The 17,561-nt window shown below is 48.7% G+C and overlaps 1 protein-coding gene across 1 annotated transcript in view; it reads left to right on the top strand.

Annotated features, from left to right (window-relative positions):
- The window catches only part of LOC132087246 (uncharacterized), a 34,682-nt gene extending 17,999 nt beyond the window's left edge, over positions 1-16,683 (top strand). Inside the window, 12 exon segments of the mRNA XM_059493245.1 lie at positions 439-756; positions 2,062-2,208; positions 2,211-2,369; positions 3,148-3,444; positions 4,462-4,779; positions 6,085-6,393; positions 7,172-7,468; positions 8,476-8,793; positions 10,100-10,408; positions 11,186-11,482; positions 12,495-12,812; positions 14,910-16,683. Of these exon segments, the coding sequence (XP_059349228.1) occupies positions 439-756; positions 2,062-2,208; positions 2,211-2,369; positions 3,148-3,444; positions 4,462-4,779; positions 6,085-6,393; positions 7,172-7,468; positions 8,476-8,793; positions 10,100-10,408; positions 11,186-11,482; positions 12,495-12,812; positions 14,910-15,070 (3,248 nt within the window). The 3' untranslated portion in view covers positions 15,071-16,683.
- Positions 16,684-17,561: the final 878 nt, after the last annotated feature.

Raw genomic sequence — 17,561 nt, 5'->3', positions numbered from 1 at the left:
ATTTTTAGCCTTTTTTCACCCAGTCTAAGCCCAACCCAACCAGGGCCATGGTGGGACCTCTTCCATCAAAGAAAAGTCCGAGTTTTGGGTAAAATCAGGACTTGGGGAAAAATTGGGTGGTTCTTCTCCATCTTCTCCATCGTCTCCACGTTCTCCATTCCCACCTCCAAAATATTGAATTTTGGGCCAGTTTTGGGCTTTTTGACCCAATCCAAGCCCTATCCAAACAGGGTCATGGTGGAACTTCCTATAACCAATAAAAATCAGGATTTTGGGAAAAACTGGGTGGTTCTTCTCCATCTTCTCCATTCCCACCCAAAAAACTGAATTTTAGGCTTTTTTTCCTCCCAAAAATCGAATTTTGAGCCATTTTCACCCTTTTCCCATCTGAATTTTAAAATCACCAATAACACTGATTTTCCCCCAATTTTTTCCCAGACCCGTGTCCGCCCCCCGTGCTTTGGGTGGAGCCTCCGTCTGGCGTGGTCACCGCGGGTCAGCGGCTGCGCCTGACCTGTTCCGCGAGCCAGCGTCACTTCCGGCGCCGCTTCCGCTTCTTCCGCGATGGCGTCGAGCTGACGCCGGGTGACCTCATTGATGACGCCATCAGTGACGTCACTGGTGATGGGTCCCAGCTGGTGTTCCCGCGGATTTCGCCAGAATTTTCCGGGAATTTCAGCTGCCTGCTGGAGGAGGAGGTGGGCGGGGCCTGGGTGGAGGCTCCGCCCAGTGAAGGCGTGGCCGTGGTGGTCATGGGTAGGTGAGGGGGTTTTGGGGGGAAAATGGGGGATTTGGGGAAAAAGTGGAGGGGGAGGAGACATATTGGGATTTATTGGTTTTGGAGTATTTGATGACCGTGGGGTTGGTTTTGGGGTGAGTTTTGGGTTTTTTTGGGGTATTTGCTGAACCATGTTTCTTTAGGGCTGATTTTTAGCATTTTTGGTTTTTTTCATGTCCACGGGAGCTTTTTGGGTTGTTTTGGGGGTATTTTCTGGCCCTGGGGTTTATTTCGGGGTGAGTTTTGAGGTCTTGGGTTATTTGCCGACACATGGGGGTTTTTTGGGATGGTTTGGGGTTTTTTGGGGGGTATTTGTTAACCCTGGGGATATTTTGGGGATGGTTTTGTGTTTTTTGGGGTATTTGCTGCCCCTGGGGTTTATTTTGGGCATGGTTTGGGGGGTTTTTTTGCGTATTTGATCACCCAGTGGGGTTTTGGGGTGACTTTTGGGTTTTTGGGGGGTTTATGATAGCCATGGGTGTTTTCTGCGGTGGTTTTGGGGTATTTGCTGACCCTGGGGTTTCTTTTGGGGTGGTTTTAGGGTTTTTGGCTTTTTAATTTTTTTGACTTTTTGACCCAGTCTGAGCCCAACTCAAGCAGGGTCATGGTGGCACCTCCTCCATCCAAAACAATTTCAAAAATTTAGGAAAAAAAATCAGGATTTTGTGAAAAACTAGGTATTTCTTCCCCCTTTTCTCCATCTTCCCCATCTTCCCCATTCTCACCTCCAAAACTTGAATTTTTGGGTCACTTTTGGGCTTTATTGGACAAATCCAAGCCCAACCCAAGCAGGGTCATGGTGGTACCTCCCACAACCAACAAAAATCAAGATTTTGGGAAAAACCTGCTGGTGGTTCTCCATCTCCAAAATCTTCTCCATTTTCACCTCAAAAACTCCGAATTTTTGGGTCATTTTTAGGCCCTTTGGACCTAATCCAAGTCCAACCCAACCAAGGACATGGTGACACCTCATCCACAAAACAAAATCAGATATTTAGGAAAAAAACCAGAATTTTGGGGAAAAATTTGGAGGTTCTCTATCTTCTCCATCTTCCCCATTTTCACCTCCAGAAAATGGAATTTTTGGGACATTTTTGGGCTTTTTCAATTCAATCTGAGCCCAACCCAAGTGGGTCATGGAGGAGCCTCCTCCACCCAAAACAAAATCAGAATTTTGGAAAAGTCAGGATTTTGGGGAAAAATTGGGAGGTTCTTCTCCATCTTCTCCATTCCCACTTCCTAAACATTGACTTTTTTCTCATTTCCCCCTTTTTTCTCCCCAGACCTCTCCCCTCCCGCCCCCAACATCTCGGTGACTCCGGCCAAGGCGCATTTCCTGGTGGGCGATGCCGTGTCCATCTCCTGCACTGCGCCGGCGCCGCCCGGCACCGACCGCATCCAGGCCTTCCGTTTCAACGGCACCTCAGGCTGGGCAGCGATGTCCGTACGTCCCGCCGGACGTCTGTCCACACCTTCAGAGTCACCAAGCCCCACGACGGCGGCTTCCATACCTGCTCCTACAGCGTTGTCCGGCGCGGTGGCCGCGTCCTCCACTCGCCACCCAGCCGGACTGTGGTCATCGATGTCCGAGGTTTTGTGGTGGAAACTCCTGGAGTGGGGGGTTTTGGGGTCAAAATTTAGTCCCGCTGAGGTTCAGGGTTGGGTTTTCCACCCAATGTTGACTTTTCTACTCAATTGGGGGTTTTAATCCCAAAATCTATCCCCATTGAGATCCAACCTTGACTTTGTGTCCAATTGGGCATTTTTATCCCAAAATCCATCCCCATTGAGGTCCAACCTTGACTTTTCCACCCAATGTTGCGTTTTCTACCCAACTGCATCATTTTGTCCCAAGTTCATCTCACTGAGGCTCAATGTTGACTTTTCCACCCAATTGGGCATTTTTACCCCAAAATTCATTCCCATTGACCAAAATGTTGGGTTTTGGTCCAACAGGGGCATTTTGATCCCATAATCTGTCCATGTTGAGGTCCAACCTTGACTTTTCCACTCAACATTGACTTTTCCACCCAATTTGGAATTTTTATAGCAAGATTTGTCTTCATTGAGGTCCAACCGTGAGTTTTCCACCCGACATTGACTTTTCCAGCCAATTTGGGCCATTTTTACCTCCAAATCCATCCCATTGACCAAAACATTGCCTTTAGATGCAACGGTGAAATTTTATCCCAAAATTCATCCCCAGTGAGGTCAAACCTTGACTTTTCCACCAAATTTGACCATTTTCACCCCAAAATCCACCCCCCTTCACCAAAAATCCCCTTTTGACCCAACAACACCATTTTTACCCCAAAATCCCTCCCCTTTTGACCTCCAACCTTGACCTCTGACGCTTCCCCTCCCACCAGACCGCCCGACCCAACCCAACCTGACGGTGACACCCTCGGGCCTCACGGTGCAAGGGCAGCCCCTCCTCTTCCTCTGCATGGCCCCGCCCAGCAAAGCCCCTCGGCGCCACTTCCGCTTCCTCCGGGATGAGCTCGAGGTCTCCGAGGGCATTGTGGAAGGTTCTGGAAGCGCCCGGCTGAGGGTGGAGAGGAGCGGCCAGAACCAGACCGGGAACTTCAGCTGCAGCTATGAGGAGATGACCGAGGGGCACTGGATTGCCTCCTACCCCAGCGAGGCCGTGGCAGTGGTGGTGGAAGGTGATTTTGAGGGGAAATCAGCAGGGTTTGGGTATGGGGAGGGGTGTGGGGAAAGGTGAGGAGAGGGAAGGTTGGTTGAGTTTGGTTAGGTCAAGGTTGGGTTTGGTTTGGTTGGGTTGGATTTGGTTTGGTTGGGTCAAGGTTGAATTGGGTTGGGTTGGGTTGGGTTGGGTTGGGTTGGGTCAAGGTTGGGTTGGGTTTGGTTTGGGTTGGTTTGGTTGGACCTTTGTTGTGTGTGGTTTAGTCATTGTTGGTTCGTGGTTGGGTTTGGCTGGGTTTGGTTTGGTGTGGTTGAGTTTGGTCACATCATGATCCCAAATCTCCGCCTGAATATCCAAAACTGACAATTTCCTTTTTTTCCCCCCATTTTATCCAAAATATTGAAATTATCAGGAGCCACTTTTAGGCTTTTTGACCCAATCCCAACCCCAGAATCTCCCCCTGTTTGGTGGCACCTCCAGGACCATCCAGGGGGTCCCCAAATTCCTAAAGTCATCAAAAATCAGAATTCTGGGAAAATTTGGGAGGTTCTTCTTCATCTTCTCCATTCCCACCTCCAAAACATCAAAATTTTGGACCATTTTTAGCCTTTTTTCACCCAGTCTAAGCCCAACCCAACCAGGGCCATGGTGGGACCTCTTCCATCAAAGAAAAGTCCGAGTTTTGGGTAAAATCAGGACTTGGGGAAAAATTGGGTGGTTCTTCTCCATCTTCTCCATCGTCTCCACGTTCTCCATTCCCACCTCCAAAATATTGAATTTTGGGCCAGTTTTGGGCTTTTTGACCCAATCCAAGCCCTATCCAAACAGGGTCATGGTGGAACTTCCTATAACCAATAAAAATCAGGATTTTGGGAAAAACTGGGTGGTTCTTCTCCATCTTCTCCATTCCCACCCAAAAAACTGAATTTTAGGCTTTTTTTCCTCCCAAAAATCGAATTTTGAGCCATTTTCACCCTTTTCCCATCTGAATTTTAAAATCACCAATAACACTGATTTTCCCCCAATTTTTTCCCAGACCCGTGTCCGCCCCCCGTGCTTTGGGTGGAGCCTCCGTCTGGCGTGGTCACCGCGGGTCAGCGGCTGCGCCTGACCTGTTCCGCGAGCCAGCGTCACTTCCGGCGCCGCTTCCGCTTCTTCCGCGATGGCGTCGAGCTGACGCCGGGTGACCTCATTGATGACGCCATCAGTGACGTCACTGGTGATGGGTCCCAGCTGGTGTTCCCGCGGATTTCGCCAGAATTTTCCGGGAATTTCAGCTGCCTGCTGGAGGAGGAGGTGGGCGGGGCCTGGGTGGAGGCTCCGCCCAGTGAAGGCGTGGCCGTGGTGGTCATGGGTAGGTGAGGGGGTTTTGGGGGGAAAATGGGGGATTTGGGGAAAAAGTGGAGGGGGAGGAGACATATTGGGATTTATTGGTTTTGGAGTATTTGATGACCGTGGGGTTGGTTTTGGGGTGAGTTTTGGGTTTTTTTGGGGTATTTGCTGAACCATGTTTCTTTAGGGCTGATTTTTAGCATTTTTGGTTTTTTTCATGTCCACGGGAGTTTTTTGGGTTGTTTTGGGGGTATTTTCTGGCCCTGGGGTTTATTTCGGGGTGAGTTTTGAGGTCTTGGGTTATTTGCCGACACATGGGGGTTTTTTGGGATGGTTTGGGGTTTTTTGGGGGGTATTTGTTAACCCTGGGGATATTTTGGGGATGGTTTTGTGTTTTTTGGGGTATTTGCTGCCCCTGGGGTTTATTTTGGGCATGGTTTGGGGGTTTTTTTGCGTATTTGATCACCCAGTGGGGTTTTGGGGTGACTTTTGGGTTTTTGGGGGGTTTATGATAGCCATGGGTGTTTTCTGCGGTGGTTTTGGGGTATTTGCTGACCCTGGGGTTTCTTTTGGGGTGGTTTTAGGGTTTTTGGCTTTTTAATTTTTTTGACTTTTTGACCCAGTCTGAGCCCAACTCAAGCAGGGTCATGGTGGCACCTCCTCCATCCAAAACAATTTCAAAAATTTAGGAAAAAAAATCAGGATTTTGTGAAAAACTAGGTATTTCTTCCCCCTTTTCTCCATCTTCCCCATCTTCCCCATTCTCACCTCCAAAACTTGAATTTTTGGGTCACTTTTGGGCTTTATTGGACAAATCCAAGCCCAACCCAAGCAGGGTCATGGTGGTACCTCCCACAACCAACAAAAATCAAGATTTTGGGAAAAACCTGCTGGTGGTTCTCCATCTCCAAAATCTTCTCCATTTTCACCTCAAAAACTCCGAATTTTTGGGTCATTTTTAGGCCCTTTGGACCTAATCCAAGTCCAACCCAACCAAGGACATGGTGACACCTCATCCACAAAACAAAATCAGATATTTAGGAAAAAAACCAGAATTTTGGGGAAAAATTTGGAGGTTCTCTATCTTCTCCATCTTCCCCATTTTCACCTCCAGAAAATGGAATTTTTGGGACATTTTTGGGCTTTTTCAATTCAATCTGAGCCCAACCCAAGTGGGTCATGGAGGAGCCTCCTCCACCCAAAACAAAATCAGAATTTTGGGAAAAGTCAGGATTTTGGGGAAAAATTGGGAGGTTCTTCTCCATCTTCTCCATTCCCACTTCCTAAACATTGACTTTTTTCTCATTTCCCCCTTTTTTCTCCCCAGACCTCTCCCCTCCCGCCCCCAACATCTCGGTGACTCCGGCCAAGGCGCATTTCCTGGTGGGCGATGCCGTGTCCATCTCCTGCACTGCGCCGGCGCCGCCCGGCACCGACCGCATCCAGGCCTTCCGTTTCAACGGCACCTCAGGCTGGGCCAGCGATGTCCGTACGTCCCGCCGGACGTCTGTCCACACCTTCAGAGTCACCAAGCCCCACGACGGCGGCTTCCATACCTGCTCCTACAGCGTTGTCCGGCGCGGTGGCCGCGTCCTCCACTCGCCACCCAGCCGGACTGTGGTCATCGATGTCCGAGGTTTTGTGGTGGAAACTCCTGGAGTGGGGGGTTTTGGGGTCAAAATTTAGTCCCGCTGAGGTTCAGGGTTGGGTTTTCCACCCAATGTTGACTTTTCTACTCAATTGGGGGTTTTAATCCCAAAATCTATCCCCATTGAGATCCAACCTTGACTTTGTGTCCAATTGGGCATTTTTATCCCAAAATCCATCCCCATTGAGGTCCAACCTTGACTTTTCCACCCAATGTTGCGTTTTCTACCCAACTGCATCATTTTGTCCCAAGTTCATCTCACTGAGGCTCAATGTTGACTTTTCCACCCAATTGGGCATTTTTACCCCAAAATTCATTCCCATTGACCAAAATGTTGGGTTTTGGTCCAACAGGGGCATTTTGATCCCATAATCTGTCCATGTTGAGGTCCAACCTTGACTTTTCCACTCAACATTGACTTTTCCACCCAATTTGGAATTTTTATAGCAAGATTTGTCTTCATTGAGGTCCAACCGTGAGTTTTCCACCCGACATTGACTTTTCCAGCCAATTTGGGCCATTTTTACCTCCAAATCCATCCCATTGACCAAAACATTGCCTTTAGATGCAACGGTGAAATTTTATCCCAAAATTCATCCCCAGTGAGGTCAAACCTTGACTTTTCCACCAAATTTGACCATTTTCACCCCAAAATCCACCCCCCTTCACCAAAAATCCCCTTTTGACCCAACAACACCATTTTTACCCCCAAATCCCTCCCCTTTTGACCTCCAACCTTGACCTCTGACGCTTCCCCTCCCACCAGACCGCCCGACCCAACCCAACCTGACGGTGACACCCTCGGGCCTCACGGTGCAAGGGCAGCCCCTCCTCTTCCTCTGCATGGCCCCGCCCAGCAAAGCCCCTCGGCGCCACTTCCGCTTCCTCCGGGATGAGCTCGAGGTCTCCGAGGGCATTGTGGAAGGTTCTGGAAGCGCCCGGCTGAGGGTGGAGAGGAGCGGCCAGAACCAGACCGGGAACTTCAGCTGCAGCTATGAGGAGATGACCGAGGGGCACTGGATTGCCTCCTACCCCAGCGAGGCCGTGGCAGTGGTGGTGGAAGGTGATTTTGAGGGGAAATCAGCAGGGTTTGGGTATGGGGAGGGGTGTGGGGAAAGGTGAGGAGAGGGAAGGTTGGTTGAGTTTGGTTAGGTCAAGGTTGGGTTTGGTTTGGTTGGGTTGGATTTGGTTTGGTTGGGTCAAGGTTGAATTGGGTTGGGTTGGGTTGGGTTGGGTCAAGGTTGGGTTGGGTTTGGTTTGGGTTGGTTTGGTTGGACCTTTGTTGTGTGTGGTTTAGTCATTGTTGGTTCGTGGTTGGGTTTGGCTGGGTTTGGTTTGGTGTGGTTGAGTTTGGTCACATCATGATCCCAAATCTCCGCCTGAATATCCAAAACTGACAATTTCCTTTTTTTCCCCCCATTTTATCCAAAATATTGAAATTATCAGGAGCCACTTTTAGGCTTTTTGACCCAATCCCAACCCCAGAATCTCCCCCTGTTTGGTGGCACCTCCAGGACCATCCAGGGGGTCCCCAAATTCCTAAAGTCATCAAAAATCAGAATTCTGGGAAAATTTGGGAGGTTCTTCTTCATCTTCTCCATTCCCACCTCCAAAACATCAAAATTTTGGACCATTTTTAGCCTTTTTTCACCCAGTCTAAGCCCAACCCAACCAGGGCCATGGTGGGACCTCTTCCATCAAAGAAAAGTCCGAGTTTTGGGTAAAATCAGGACTTGGGGAAAAATTGGGTGGTTCTTCTCCATCTTCTCCATCGTCTCCACGTTCTCCATTCCCACCTCCAAAATATTGAATTTTGGGCCAGTTTTGGGCTTTTTGACCCAATCCAAGCCCTATCCAAACAGGGTCATGGTGGAACTTCCTATAACCAATAAAAATCAGGATTTTGGGAAAAACTGGGTGGTTCTTCTCCATCTTCTCCATTCCCACCCAAAAAACTGAATTTTAGGCTTTTTTTCCTCCCAAAAATCGAATTTTGAGCCATTTTCACCCTTTTCCCATCTGAATTTTAAAATCACCAATAACACTGATTTTCCCCCAATTTTTTCCCAGACCCGTGTCCGCCCCCCGTGCTTTGGGTGGAGCCTCCGTCTGGCGTGGTCACCGCGGGTCAGCGGCTGCGCCTGACCTGTTCCGCGAGCCAGCGTCACTTCCGGCGCCGCTTCCGCTTCTTCCGCGATGGCGTCGAGCTGACGCCGGGTGACCTCATTGATGACGCCATCAGTGACGTCACTGGTGATGGGTCCCAGCTGGTGTTCCCGCGGATTTCGCCAGAATTTTCCGGGAATTTCAGCTGCCTGCTGGAGGAGGAGGTGGGCGGGGCCTGGGTGGAGGCTCCGCCCAGTGAAGGCGTGGCCGTGGTGGTCATGGGTAGGTGAGGGGGTTTTGGGGGGAAAATGGGGGATTTGGGGAAAAAGTGGAGGGGGAGGAGACATATTGGGATTTATTGGTTTTGGAGTATTTGATGACCGTGGGGTTGGTTTTGGGGTGAGTTTTGGGTTTTTTTGGGGTATTTGCTGAACCATGTTTCTTTAGGGCTGATTTTTAGCATTTTTGGTTTTTTTCATGTCCACGGGAGCTTTTTGGGTTGTTTTGGGGGTATTTTCTGGCCCTGGGGTTTATTTCGGGGTGAGTTTTGAGGTCTTGGGTTATTTGCCGACACATGGGGGTTTTTTGGGATGGTTTGGGGTTTTTTGGGGGGTATTTGTTAACCCTGGGGATATTTTGGGGATGGTTTTGTGTTTTTTGGGGTATTTGCTGCCCCTGGGGTTTATTTTGGGCATGGTTTGGGGGGTTTTTTTGCGTATTTGATCACCCAGTGGGGTTTTGGGGTGACTTTTGGGTTTTTGGGGGGTTTATGATAGCCATGGGTGTTTTCTGCGGTGGTTTTGGGGTATTTGCTGACCCTGGGGTTTCTTTTGGGGTGGTTTTAGGGTTTTTGGCTTTTTAATTTTTTTGACTTTTTGACCCAGTCTGAGCCCAACTCAAGCAGGGTCATGGTGGCACCTCCTCCATCCAAAACAATTTCAAAAATTTAGGAAAAAAAATCAGGATTTTGTGAAAAACTAGGTATTTCTTCCCCCTTTTCTCCATCTTCCCCATCTTCCCCATTCTCACCTCCAAAACTTGAATTTTTGGGTCACTTTTGGGCTTTATTGGACAAATCCAAGCCCAACCCAAGCAGGGTCATGGTGGTACCTCCCACAACCAACAAAAATCAAGATTTTGGGAAAAACCTGCTGGTGGTTCTCCATCTCCAAAATCTTCTCCATTTTCACCTCAAAAACTCCGAATTTTTGGGTCATTTTTAGGCCCTTTGGACCTAATCCAAGTCCAACCCAACCAAGGACATGGTGACACCTCATCCACAAAACAAAATCAGATATTTAGGAAAAAAACCAGAATTTTGGGGAAAAATTTGGAGGTTCTCTATCTTCTCCATCTTCCCCATTTTCACCTCCAGAAAATGGAATTTTTGGGACATTTTTGGGCTTTTTCAATTCAATCTGAGCCCAACCCAAGTGGGTCATGGAGGAGCCTCCTCCACCCAAAACAAAATCAGAATTTTGGGAAAAGTCAGGATTTTGGGGAAAAATTGGGAGGTTCTTCTCCATCTTCTCCATTCCCACTTCCTAAACATTGACTTTTTTCTCATTTCCCCCTTTTTTCTCCCCAGACCTCTCCCCTCCCGCCCCCAACATCTCGGTGACTCCGGCCAAGGCGCATTTCCTGGTGGGCGATGCCGTGTCCATCTCCTGCACTGCGCCGGCGCCGCCCGGCACCGACCGCATCCAGGCCTTCCGTTTCAACGGCACCTCAGGCTGGGCCAGCGATGTCCGTACGTCCCGCCGGACGTCTGTCCACACCTTCAGAGTCACCAAGCCCCACGACGGCGGCTTCCATACCTGCTCCTACAGCGTTGTCCGGCGCGGTGGCCGCGTCCTCCACTCGCCACCCAGCCGGACTGTGGTCATCGATGTCCGAGGTTTTGTGGTGGAAACTCCTGGAGTGGGGGGTTTTGGGGTCAAAATTTAGTCCCGCTGAGGTTCAGGGTTGGGTTTTCCACCCAATGTTGACTTTTCTACTCAATTGGGGGTTTTAATCCCAAAATCTATCCCCATTGAGATCCAACCTTGACTTTGGGTCCAATTGGGCATTTTTATCCCAAAATCCATCCCCATTGAGGTCCAACCTTGACTTTTCCACCCAATGTTGCGTTTTCTACCAACTGCATCATTTTGTCCCAAGTTCATCTCACTGAGGCTCAATGTTGACTTTTCCACCCAATTGGGCATTTTTACCCCAAAATTCATTCCCATTGACCAAAATGTTGGGTTTTGGTCCAACAGGGGCATTTTGATCCCATAATCTGTCCATGTTGAGGTCCAACCTTGACTTTTCCACTCAACATTGACTTTTCCACCCAATTTGGAATTTTTATAGCAAGATTTGTCTTCATTGAGGTCCAACCGTGAGTTTTCCACCCGACATTGACTTTTCCAGCCAATTTGGGCCATTTTTACCTCCAAATCCATCCCATTGACCAAAACATTGCCTTTAGATGCAACGGTGAAATTTTATCCCAAAATTCATCCCCAGTGAGGTCAAACCTTGACTTTTCCACCAAATTTGACCATTTTCACCCCAAAATCCACCCCCCTTCACCAAAAATCCCCTTTTGACCCAACAACACCATTTTTACCCCCAAATCCCTCCCCTTTTGACCTCCAACCTTGACCTCTGACGCTTCCCCTCCCACCAGACCGCCCGACCCAACCCAACCTGACGGTGACACCCTCGGGCCTCACGGTGCAAGGGCAGCCCCTCCTCTTCCTCTGCATGGCCCCGCCCAGCAAAGCCCCTCGGCGCCACTTCCGCTTCCTCCGGGATGAGCTCGAGGTCTCCGAGGGCATTGTGGAAGGTTCTGGAAGCGCCCGGCTGAGGGTGGAGAGGAGCGGCCAGAACCAGACCGGGAACTTCAGCTGCAGCTATGAGGAGATGACCGAGGGGCACTGGATTGCCTCCTACCCCAGCGAGGCCGTGGCAGTGGTGGTGGAAGGTGATTTTGAGGGGAAATCAGCAGGGTTTGGGTATGGGGAGGGGTGTGGGGAAAGGTGAGGAGAGGGAAGGTTGGTTGAGTTTGGTTAGGTCAAGGTTGGGTTTGGTTTGGTTGGGTTGGATTTGGTTTGGTTGGGTCAAGGTTGAATTGGGTTGGGTTGGGTTGGGTTGGGTTGGGTCAAGGTTGGGTTGGGTTTGGTTTGGGTTGGTTTGGTTGGACCTTTGTTGTGTGTGGTTTAGTCATTGTTGGTTCGTGGTTGGGTTTGGCTGGGTTTGGTTTGGTGTGGTTGAGTTTGGTCACATCATGATCCCAAATCTCCGCCTGAATATCCAAAACTGACAATTTCCTTTTTTTCCCCCCATTTTATCCAAAATATTGAAATTATCAGGAGCCACTTTTAGGCTTTTTGACCCAATCCCAACCCCAGAATCTCCCCCTGTTTGGTGGCACCTCCAGGACCATCCAGGGGGTCCCCAAATTCCTAAAGTCATCAAAAATCAGAATTCTGGGAAAATTTGGGAGGTTCTTCTTCATCTTCTCCATTCCCACCTCCAAAACATCAAAATTTTGGACCATTTTTAGCCTTTTTTCACCCAGTCTAAGCCCAACCCAACCAGGGCCATGGTGGGACCTCTTCCATCAAAGAAAAATCCGAGTTTTGGGTAAAATCAGGACTTGGGGAAAAATTGGGTGGTTCTTCTCCATCTTCTCCATCGTCTCCACGTTCTCCATTCCCACCTCCAAAATATTGAATTTTGGGCCAGTTTTGGGCTTTTTGACCCAATCCAAGCCCTATCCAAACAGGGTCATGGTGGAACTTCCTATAACCAATAAAAATCAGGATTTTGGGAAAAACTGGGTGGTTCTTCTCCATCTTCTCCATTCCCACCCAAAAAATTGAATTTTAGGCTTTTTTTCCTCCCAAAAATCGAATTTTGAGCCATTTTCACCCTTTTCCCATCTGAATTTTAAAATCACCAATAACACTGATTTTCCCCCAATTTTTTCCCAGACCCGTGTCCGCCCCCCGTGCTTTGGGTGGAGCCTCCGTCTGGCGTGGTCACCGCGGGTCAGCGGCTGCGCCTGACCTGTTCCGCGAGCCAACGTCACTTCCGGCGCCGCTTCCGCTTCTTCCGCGATGGCGTCGAGCTGACGCCGGGTGACCTCATTGATGACGTCATCAGTGACGTCACTGGTGATGGGTCCCAGCTGGTGTTCCCGCGGATTTCGCCAGAATTTTCCGGGAATTTCAGCTGCCTGCTGGAGGAGGAGGTGGGCGGGGCCTGGGTGGAGGCTCCGCCCAGTGAAGGCATGGCCGTGGTGGTCATGGGTAGGTGAGGGGGTTTTGGGGGGAAAATGGGGGATTTGGGGAAAAAGTGGAGGGGGAGGAGACATATTGGGATTTATTTGCGTTGGAACCCCCTCACAGAAATTGTCAGTCCTGGCTGATTGGCCAAGCTGACTACAATGATCACACCCAGCCAGTTGTCCACACCCACCTAAGTGACCACACGCCTGTGACCACTCATCAGTGACCATGCCCACCCATTGACCACACCCCAGTTTACCACGCCCATCAAAATCGCCTCACCCCAACTGGCCACACCAATGACCACTCCCAAAACGGCCATGACCACATGAATGACCACACCCCCAAAGGGCCTCACCCACTCATTTGCCTCACTGAAATTGACCACACCTATCACAATAACCACACCCACCTCCATGACCACATCCCCAAAATGGCCGCACATACCCATTGGCCCCACCTACCTTTTGACCACATCCAATGACCATGCCCATCCAATTGGCCACACCCACTTAAAAAATGATGCTTAAAAAGGCCACACCCATTTTTTTGACCACTCCCCCATAGGCCAAACCCACTCCAATGATCACAAGCAATGGCCACACCCATCAAAATGGGTCTCACCACCCCAATGACCACTCCGAAAAATATCTAAACCTACCCCAATGAAGACACCCTAATGACCACACCCCCTAATGACCACACCTACCCTAAGACCACACCGCAGTAGACCACACCCACCCCTATGACCCCATGCTTAAATGGCTTCACTCCCCCCATCTACCACACCGCAAAATGGCCACACCCATCCCAACGGCCACTCTCAATATGACCACAGCCATTAACGTGTCCACATCCTCTCCCATGACCAGACACAAAAATGGCTGCACCCCCTGTGTTAACCACACCCAAGGATGGCCACACCCACCCCAATGCCTACCCCCCTAAATGGCCAGGCCCAGTCATTGTCCTCACTAAAATTTACAATGCCTATCAAAATTGCCACACTCGCACCAATGACCACATCCCCAAAATTGCCACGCGTATCACAATGGCCACACCCGCACCAATGACCACAACCTTAAATGGCGACAGCCACCTCGATGACCTTACCCCAAAATGGTCCCACCCAGTGCAATGTCCACACCCTGCCAATTAGCCACACACACTTATTTACTGCTCCCAATTGACCACACCTAGCAAATTGGCCACACCCACTCCTATGATCACATCCAAGAAGCCACACCCACAGGGTTGACCACACCCCCAAAAGGCCACACCCACTCCGATGACCACAAGCAATGACCACACCCATCAAAATGGCTTCCAACACCCCAATGGCCACTCCCAAAAATTGCCACATGCACCCCAATGACCACGCCCATCCCACTGACCACACCCACCCTCCCTACTTACCACACCCATCCTCAATTTACCACATGCACAAAGTGATCATGCCCACCCCAATGACCACACCCACCAACTGATCACACCCAGTTGAGCATGGGGTCCTTTTTTTGGGCGATTTTTTGGGTTTTTAGGGTATTTGCTGACCCCTGGGGTTTTTTGGGGTGGTTTTTGGAGTATTTCATGACTCTGGGTGTGTTTTTTGGGGTGAGCTTTGGGGTTTTTGGGGTATTTGATGACCGCGGGGGGTTTTTTTGCGGTGAATTTTGGGGTTTTTTGGGGTATTTGCTGACCCAAGGGTTTTTTTGGGGTGATTTTTAGGATTTTTGGGTTATTTGATGTCCACAGCAGGTTTTTTGGGTATTTGCTGACCCTGGGGATATTTTGGGGCGGTTTTTGGGTTTTTTTGGGGCATTTGCTGACCCTACGGCTCTTTTTGGGGGTGGTTTTTGGATTTGGGGGTATTTGTTGACTCAGGGTTTTTTGGGGTGATTTTTGAGATTTTTGTTATTCACTGACCTTGGGGTGGTTTATGTTGGGGTAATTTTTGTAATTTTGGGGTATTTCATAACCCTGAGATTTTTGGGGAATGGTTTGGGGGTTTTCAGAGTATTTGCTGACCCAGGGTTTATTTTGGGTCAGTGTTGGGGGGTTTGGGGTATTTGCTGACCCAGCTTTTTTTTTTTTTTTGAGGGGGTTTCTCATCCCCAGCCGAGTTCGAGTTCCCCCCACTGGTCATCGGCGGCGTGGTGGGCGTAGCCTTGACGCTTCTGGTGATCCTATTGGCTGCTTGGCTAGGCTGGAGGAGGAGGAGTCAGTGGGGGGGAGGGGAGGATTTAGACCCCAAAATGTCCCCAGATCGCCTATTTTAATCCCAAAATTTCCCTTGTCAGGCCAAAAAGGGAACATTTCACCCCAAATTTCTCTATTTTAGTCCCAAATTTGGCCATTTTGACCCCAAATTCCTCACTTGTATCCCAAAATTACCCCAAATTTCCCCATTTTAGTCCAAAAAAGACCTTTTTGTCCCCAAAGAGGTAATTTTGACTCAAATTCCCACATTTTACTACAAAAGTGAGTATTTTGCTCCAAAAATCCTCATTTTGACCCCAAAATTGTTCCCAAATTGCCCAGTTGGACCAAAATTTCTTCAGTTTTGGGCAAAAATTGACCCTTCTGCCCTCAAATTGCCCATTTTGATCCCAAATCATCCCCAAATCTTTCATCTAAACCCAAATTCCTCCATTTTACCTCAGAATGACCCATTTTGACCTTCAAATTCCTCCTTTTGACACCAAAATTGTCCCTTTTTAACCAAAAATTGACTTTTTAACCCCAAAATCAGCCATTTCGAGCCCAACTTGGCAATTTTGGCTGCATCTGACCCAAAATTTTCCCATTTTTATTAAAAAATTCACATTTTCCCTCAAAATTGCCCATTTTGACGCCCAAATTTCCCTGAAATCTCTATTTTTAACCCAAATATTTCAACTTTACCCCAAAATCTGCCATTTTCAGCCCAAGTTGGCCATGTTGGCCTCATTTAGACTTAAATTTCCCTATTTGCCTCCAAAATTTAATATTTTCCCCTAAAATTTCCCCATTTTGACCCCAAATTCCCCATTTTGACCCTGATTCCCCACTTAAGTCCAAAAATTAACATTTTTCTCCTCCAAATTGCCCATTTTGACCAAATTTTCCTGTTTTGACCTGCAATTTCCCATTTTAGTTTAAAATCTAATATATTTCTCCCCAAAATTGCCCATTTTCCCCTTCCAATTTTCCTCTTTGCTCCAAAAATTTTGCTCCAATTTGACTCCATATTTCCCCTTCTCTCCCAAAACTTCGAATTTCTCCCCAAATTCCCCAAAATCAACAAATTTCTCACCAAAACCCCTTTTGAACAAAACTGCCCCTTTGAACCCCAAAATCAGACTCACCCCAGATTTCTCATTTTTGACTCAAATTCCCAGGTTTCCCCCCAAACTTGGCACTTCTGCCCTAAAATTGCTCATTTTAATCCCAAAATCCCCATTTCCCCCCCAAATTCCTACATTTTCCTGCCAATACCCGTTTTCCCCCATAATTCCCACATTTCACCCCAAATTTTCACATATTACCCTAAAATCCCCACATTTTGACCTCAAAATTCCCCATTTCCCCCCAAATCCCCATTTTCCCCAAAATTCCCACATTTCACCAAAAATTTCCCCATATTCCCCGAAAATTCCAATTTTAACCCCAAAATTCCACATTTTACCCCTCAAATGCCCCATTTTCACCCCAAATTTTTAATTTTAAACCCAAAACTTTGATTTTTGCTACAAAAATTCTCATTTTACCCCAAAACTTCAGATTATACCCCCAAAATCACCATTTCTGTTCCAAATTCCTCATTTTTCCATAAATTATCCAATTTTGTCTCCAAACCACCTCAAAAATTCCTGATTTATCTCATTAAATCTCCTTTTTCATCCCAAAAAAATCCTCAATTCTCTCCAAATCCACTTTACTGCCCCAAAATGTTGGTTTTCCCCAAAATGCCCTTTTTCCTCCCAAAATGGCTTCTTTTTTCCAAAATGTTGGATTTTCACCCCTATCCAGGGGGTTACTGCTGCTGGCGGCTGGGCCCTGGTGATGACACCAGGACCCTCTGCATGGGATACCTCGAGGCTGGCGCCTGAGCTGGGCCACGCCTACCAGTATGGCTGCCGGTGTGCTCAGATCATGCCCCCAAGATGGCTGACAACATGGAGACCACACCCCCAAAATGCTTCTGAGACCGAGCCCCTAAGATAGCCGACAACTTGCAAGCGCCTGCCCCAAAAGATTCTGAGACCATGCCCCCAAGATGGCCGACAACTAGTGGGTCACGGGCCTAAAATGGCTTCCAGACCAAACCCTCAAGATGGCCAACAGCTCACAGGCCACACCTCCAAAATGGCTACAGATGTTGAGGCCCCACCCCCAAACTGGCGACAGTGGGTGGGGCCAGGCCGAGGCAGGCAATGGGGATTGGTGGATCTGATGATGCTGTGTCCTGATCAGTCAGTTTGGATTTGGGAGCTGTTTATGCAAATGAGATGCAAATTAGGGCTGCAGGCAGGATCCCTGTGGCGTTGTTTGGGGGGAGGACATTATTATGTTCTTATGCCAATGAGATGCTAATCAGGGCCACACAACAGTTACTTGAGAGGTCCTGGAGGTATTTTGGGCTGTATTTATGCAAATGAGATTCATATCAGGGGCACAGGCAGGGTTGGGGGGGAGATGTGTTTGTGTGTGTTTGGGGGAGGAAATCAAGGTGTTCTTATGCAAATGAGATGCTAATGAGGGGATTGGTCGGGGTGAGGCTTGGACCAG

Source organism: Ammospiza nelsoni, unplaced genomic scaffold (genome assembly GCF_027579445.1).
Source record: "Ammospiza nelsoni isolate bAmmNel1 unplaced genomic scaffold, bAmmNel1.pri scaffold_55, whole genome shotgun sequence".
Lineage (NCBI taxonomy): Eukaryota > Metazoa > Chordata > Aves > Passeriformes > Passerellidae > Ammospiza > Ammospiza nelsoni.
The sequence above is the reverse complement of the archived record's forward strand: the minus strand, read 5'-3'. Positions and strand labels throughout refer to the sequence as shown.